General features: G+C 32.5%; 1 protein-coding gene across 1 annotated transcript; it reads left to right on the top strand.

Annotated features, from left to right (window-relative positions):
• The first annotated feature begins 963 nt into the window (after positions 1-963).
• On the top strand, positions 964-5,742 carry LOC136797759 (uncharacterized). The gene is made up of 9 exons (XM_067054350.1): positions 964-1,045; positions 1,379-2,448; positions 2,751-3,382; positions 3,541-3,759; positions 3,945-4,103; positions 4,306-4,506; positions 4,623-4,755; positions 4,909-5,010; positions 5,351-5,742. Exons 1-9 carry the CDS (start codon positions 1,032-1,034, stop codon positions 5,605-5,607), a joined length of 2,787 nt encoding a protein of 928 aa, XP_066910451.1. The 5' UTR covers positions 964-1,031; the 3' UTR covers positions 5,608-5,742.
• The last annotated feature ends 809 nt before the right edge of the window (positions 5,743-6,551 follow it).

The raw sequence follows: 6,551 nt of genomic DNA, 5'->3' as shown, positions 1-6,551 counted from the left end.
TGCCCCTCCCCCCAGTTACATCAAAATGCCTCGAAAATGTCAATATGAAAATTGCGTAATCAGAGAACGTATGTCTCGCTCATTATAAAAAGGCCGAGAAAAACTTCCAATAATTGGATTGTAACATCGAGTTAAGTCTCTTTTGTTAAGTCACCAGGGGGTAAATAAAACAGACCTTGATACATTTATCGTTCGTTTCAACTTGACCATTTGTTTAAAACTCAGCCTCCTAAATATTTGGGGTAGGTAAAATATGTACAAAGAAATTCATACTTTTCCAACCCGGCCAATCTTTAAAAAAGAAGCGAACAATAAAATGTAATTACCCTTTCCAAATAAACCTCTTCGGTGGCGAGCGTAGTCTACTCTGACGTAATTGTAAAATTTATGTAATGGGAGTTTGACATAGTAATGTAATGTTGTTTGGGGAATTATGAAGTTCTCTGGGATTTCGATTGCATTTATTCAGGTTGATTTTTTATGACTTCTAATGGTACTTTTTCTAACGAGTTTGATTACTCTGTTCTCACACTTATGTCTTTTTTTTTCGCGTCCTTTTCCTTGATTACTTTTATTTATATTTTTAAAGACAGGTAAGAAGGCATATTGATGTAACTGTCCCCCCCAGATGGATCACAGTGATTTCTGCAATACTGTCGTACTGTACTCTGCAAACTGGATATGTGCTACACACATTATTCATTATCCATTACAGGGACTAAAATAACATTGAGAGCTTCAGTTTATTAGAATACAGTCAACAGCCATATATAGCGAAAAACAGAATGATAGAATGTTTAAGATTTTTAATTTTTTAAATTTTGTTAAACTTGAGGGCAATATAAGCTGTTGATATAATGAGATTAAATACAGGTATATATGCATAAAATTTTGTTAGTCCTAAATGATAAGATCAATATGTATTTGGAGTGTATACCATTGACTCTTTTTTATCCTAGAAATTTTTAAGATAAAATAAAAACATAATTGGCATATATATACAGACAAACAACATTTTTATAACTGTCTAAATGGAGACATCTGAGTAAGTATGAACTTCAGTTTCATTTAATACATTTTCGTGATTTTAACATTTCTGTTGGCAAAATTTGAAATTGTTTCACATTCACACGTATATATGGGCATATACATGTTCTGAGAAAGTTTTACTCTTAAAGATTTTGTTAACTAATCAATCTAGGTTAAATAATGCAAATGACTTAACTTAACCTAACCTAACCCATAATGGAAAATATGTTATTATGGACAAATGACTTTGTCAGGGTTAGCTCTTTTAATTTGTAAAGACTTGAAATCCAAGTTTGTTCTATATTTTTCTTAAAATATATTAAAATCAATAAAATTTTGTTTCATTCAGGAAACATCTTTCCAAGTTGAATGAAATATGTCGAACCTGTGGTAACAAGATTGTAATCAAGCGTTTTAAGTCCTATAATCCAAAATTGGCATCAACATATGAAAGGACGATTCAAGAACTTTTCGGTTATACCTTAAAAGATGATGTCACAGGTATCCATCCACCCAAATTATGTGACACCTGTCGTAAGAAATTAGATGATGCCAATAAGGCAACGCATACCACTTCAGATGTTCTACCAGTTTTTCAACCTCACTCTGACACTAGTTGCAATATTTGTAATTTACCAAAAGTGAGAAATAAAGGATTTAGAATTATAAAAGAATCGAAAACGACTAGTGAAAGTTCTCCTGATCAAAGGAATCAAAATTCAAGATCTCCATTTTCATTAACTGAAGCTGCCAATCAATGTAATTTAATGGATCTGAGCAAGTTTGGAGATCCAACTTACACATTTGCATTTATTGATAAAGGTTTTGTGATGGGGTTCAGATTTGAAATTGAGATTGATGGCAAGTGGAGATTGTACCATGGGAAAAACTTGATTGAAAGAAATAATAAAGTTTTGCAATTTCTACCTGATGTAATCAATGTGGAAAATGCTTTGTATATTTTTGAAACAATAAGTGCATCCAAACTTTGTCCTGGAAATGAGGACTTTAAAAACCTTATTGATGAGAAAATAAATTCTAAAGAATGTTCATTCAAGGATAAAGAAAACAATATAAAAGCTACCATCGAAAATGCATCATTATCAGGTGTGGAAGACCTCAAAACTATCCGTGTTAAAGATTGTGAGTTGTTGGTGAGAAATGATGTTAGTAGATGCGAACCATGTATCAAATACCGTCACTATTTGCACAATATTGTTTATCGTCGTTCGGTCAGCCCAGAACTGCCATCTAAATTCACAGCTAACAAATATCTCTCAAAAGATAATTTGATGAAAAAGGCAACTGATCAGCAAAAACAGATCAAATCGTTGAAGCGTAGCCTTGAGTCCATGAGAACCTTTGTAAGTCAATTGGTTGAAGATGAAGGATGTGCTGTGGAGAACAATTTGTTGAAAGGTTTGTTGAAAAAGAATTTTTGATTTTTTGATGTTTTTTAAAGGTTTGGTCATAATTTTTCCTTTTTTCTCTTTCACCTACCAAAACTCTGTACTGATGATCTCAAGGAAAACTTATTCTATGCAACAATTCACTCTCTCAAGAAAAACTTCTTCTACACAATAATTCACTCCCCCAAAAGGGTGAGTTATTTTTGTTTTCAATGTGACAACAAGAACAAGATGTTGCACAAAAGACTCATTATAATGATCAACATCTCATTGCATGCAATAATTCTTTCTCTGCTTTATCTCTTTATACAGAAGTATGCAATAATGTAGTTTCAACAAATGATTCACCTTTTGATAAGGACAGTCCAATCCACTTGCTTTGGGAACAGCAGAAAAAGCAGGTATCATTGGAAAACAAACGAACTATGAGATGGCACCCTGTGATGCTTCGATGGTGTATATCCATATACCTTAAATCCTCTGGGGCATATGAGCATCTACGAAATTCTGGCTTTTTGGTCCTGCCCTCCAAAAAAACTTTGGATAAATATGTCAATTTTACCACACATAACACTGGATTCAATCCTGATGTATTGGAGAATCTACTTCGACTAACGGAGAACCAACAACATTTGCATGTTGGTCTTGTACACGATGAAATGAAAATTAAATCTGGCATTGTGTACAGTAAGAATTCTGGCAAGATAGTTGGATTTTGCGATCTGGGAGACATCAATAATGAGATAACCTGTTTTGATCGCCGTGTAACTAACCAAGACGAGCATCCCCCTATTGCAACTCACGTACTCACTTTAATGGTGCGAGCCATTAACTTTCATCTTAATTATCCTGTTGCCTATTTTGCAGGGGCTGGTGTCAAGGGGTATGAGCTGTATCATATCATTTGGGAAGCTATCCGAATTTTGGAATTCCTCGACTTCAAGGTATACTTTTTTATATTCTTTCAAGTAAATTAATTTTTTATTTTAGCTTAACTGCTTGATACCTTTATACTATAAATCCATTGTCATATGATAAAGCCCTTTCTATGTCCTTTTAGGGAAGTTGTTCTGTAAATTTTAAGATTTTTTCATGTTTGTAGGTGTGGTTTGTTGTCAGCGACGGGGCTTCACCAAACAGGAAGTTTTACAACTACCACAAAAGAAGTGAAAACATTATCGATGGCGTTGTTTATTCAACAATCAACAAGTTCGACCCAAGTCGTCGAATTTACTTTATTTGTGATGTTCCTCATTTAATCAAAACTACAAGGAATTGTGTAGCAAATTCACATGCTCATCAGAACACCAGAGAACTCTTTGTAAGAATATAATTTAGCTTGTTCTTATCGGATTTCTTTCCGGTTTCTTTTTAAAAAGGCGTTTTGTTGTCTATATTTATAGCACATTGCTATCACAGTATCCAAACTTTAGAAAAATTGAAGAAATAGTATTAGAAATCTAATAATATTTTTTGGATGTGACTCTTTACTTTGTTCTGTTTTAGCTTGATGGGAAAGAGATCAGCTGGCAGCATGTCATTGGACTATTAGAATACGACGTTGGTATAGATCGAGATGCACCTGGATTTCATCAAACGAAACTGACTGTTGAACATGTGCGTTTGACACCACGAGCAAGAATGAATGTTGCTTTAGCAGCTCAAGTAAGAATTCTAGTATTATGAACCATAACCATAATTTGTTTTTAGGCTTTTGGACAGAACTTTGCACAAAACTTCAGTTGTAATTATGTTGTCTCTACTATTGATTTCTAGTTTAAAAACATTCTATAATGTTTTAACGGCAAATCTTTAAGCAGCCTACTATATGACCTACTGCAATAACTGAATGTGTTCCTCGTTTTAGGCTCTAAGCAAGTCAGTCGCAGATGCCATGGAACAGCACAATCCTGATGTTACTGTCTCGACCAGAAAATTATTCCTTAAAATGGACGAATTTTTCGATATCATGAACGTCAAATCTACAGTTGAAGGAATTCACACGAACAAAGAAAACTTGAAGCCGTTCAAAAAGCCTAATCCTTTAAAACCAGATGGACGTTTGGATGTAAGAATATAAGCTTTTATCATATCAAAGAGATGCTTTTTCTAAGGGGTTATTAGATCGAAAGATATTAATTTAGAACTTTTTCACATCTTTGATATTTTTTCTTTATTTTGCAGTGGTTGGAGTCAAATTTTCTCAAATTCTTAAACGATTGGCAAGCAGAAATCAAAGCAATACCTGATGTTGATGATAAGAGAAAATTGAGAATGTGCCTTTCTCCTCAAACTCTAAATGGATTAAGAATTACTGGTATTTATATTTTCTGTAATCATTAAACAAATAGTGTTTAACGCCATTTTATGCAAAATATTCTCAAACGTGTATATTCTCAAACGTTCGTCAATCGAAGCAGCTTCCTTTCCCAGCTTTTTCTCGAAATAAACTGTTTTTCTGCCTTTTTAGTTCACTCTACCATCAAATTGATTCCGATACTTCTCAAAGAACCGGGAATAGAATTCGTTTTGACCGATCGATTTAACCAAGATCCAATCGAAGAACATTTTGGTTAGTAAACACATTTTATAACAAACAGTTAACTTTCGTGGAGACTCAACTGCTCATATTTTTTCAACACCTCAAATTGCTCTTACTTACTTTTTATGTACAGAAAAAAGCTAACTCGATTTTCACCCAATGTTACTACTAAGTAATCCCGTAGTCAGAGCTGTACTATATCGTTCTTAATTTTGACACTTTGAGCCTTACAAAATTTTTATTATGAGGGTAAACGTAAACGTGAGAGTACTGATCAAATGCAAAGTCAGTTGTAAAATTACTGCAAGTAAAGATTCGACTTGAAATTTATTACTGGCTTCTCTTCATCTTGATTGCTTTATATCTATAGGTAAGCAAAGAGCTAGACTTGGTGGCTGTGACAATCCTAGTCTAGGGCAGTATGGATCAAGTGAGGGGAAATTGATTGCTGCAAAGGACCAAGCTATTCTGGTTATGCGTGGTAACACCTCTGGTACCAACAAACCAAAACAAAAACCCCGGATTAATATCCATGACATGACACCTTTGCCAAAACGTCCGAAAATCGAGAAAAAGAAGAAAAAAGACGCTGATGATGATGGTCTTTTTGGAAATTTAGAGAAATGACTTATTAATTTCAAGAATAGTATATAAATATCAACCGTTTAGGGGATTTTTTATAGAAAAAATATAAATCGTGTACATCTAGATAATTTTTTTAGGTATTTTCACATACGCAGCATTCAATAATCCTTGACTCTATTGACTCTAAATAATCATTTTATTTATTTAAATTGTGTTTGACCATAAATTTTCATAAGGAATTAAGATTACCTGAAAATAGAACACGAATACAGGACATGAGTTTCATACTCACATCCTGTTTTTTTGTCTATTTTTGGAGAACATTTTTTTAAGATTTTAATACAGCCGACACGTTTCCTGGAATTCTGATTTTAACAACCTATAAATTTTCGGCTCCTTCTTTTTTTTATCTGACTGTAAACTTTTATATTTTTTCTATTTTTGAAATTTTAAATAAACTGTTTAATAAATGTATATTTTTCGAAATTTTAAATAAAAAGATTTTCATTAAAAGTGTTCGAAAAGTTAAAAAGTCACAAATTTCTTTCAAGGGCATCAGAGTCTTTAATTGTGATTTGGCAAGTAGGAAAAAAAAAACATTTTTATTTTAATCTGTACTGTTATTATCTTATATTTTCACATTTTTTATCTTCCAAGATATGTAAATCTGTTAATAAATGATTTAAACAAACATATATGTAAATACGTATTACAAGAAAAAAAGTGAAATATGACATAATACGAAAAAAATGCAGTCCATAAGTATGACATCAAAATATCTTATTCTTAAAAGCGTAATAGTTTTGGGGAAAGTACTGAATAGTGCGTCATTGCTTTGGTAAAAAGAATTTAAAAGACCATTTTTGTAATTGTTCATTTATAACAAATTCTTCCAGAATTTCAAAAGGTCAACAAAAAAATTAGTTACTTGGTACAAGAAAACCAGTCAATATCAAAAATAGACAAATATTTCACTCCATTAAGAA

This window comes from Clytia hemisphaerica, unplaced genomic scaffold, assembly GCF_902728285.1.
Source record: "Clytia hemisphaerica strain Z4C2 unplaced genomic scaffold, Clytia hemisphaerica genome assembly, whole genome shotgun sequence".
Lineage (NCBI taxonomy): Eukaryota > Metazoa > Cnidaria > Hydrozoa > Leptothecata > Clytiidae > Clytia > Clytia hemisphaerica.
This window is presented reverse-complemented; position numbering and strand designations above follow the sequence as displayed.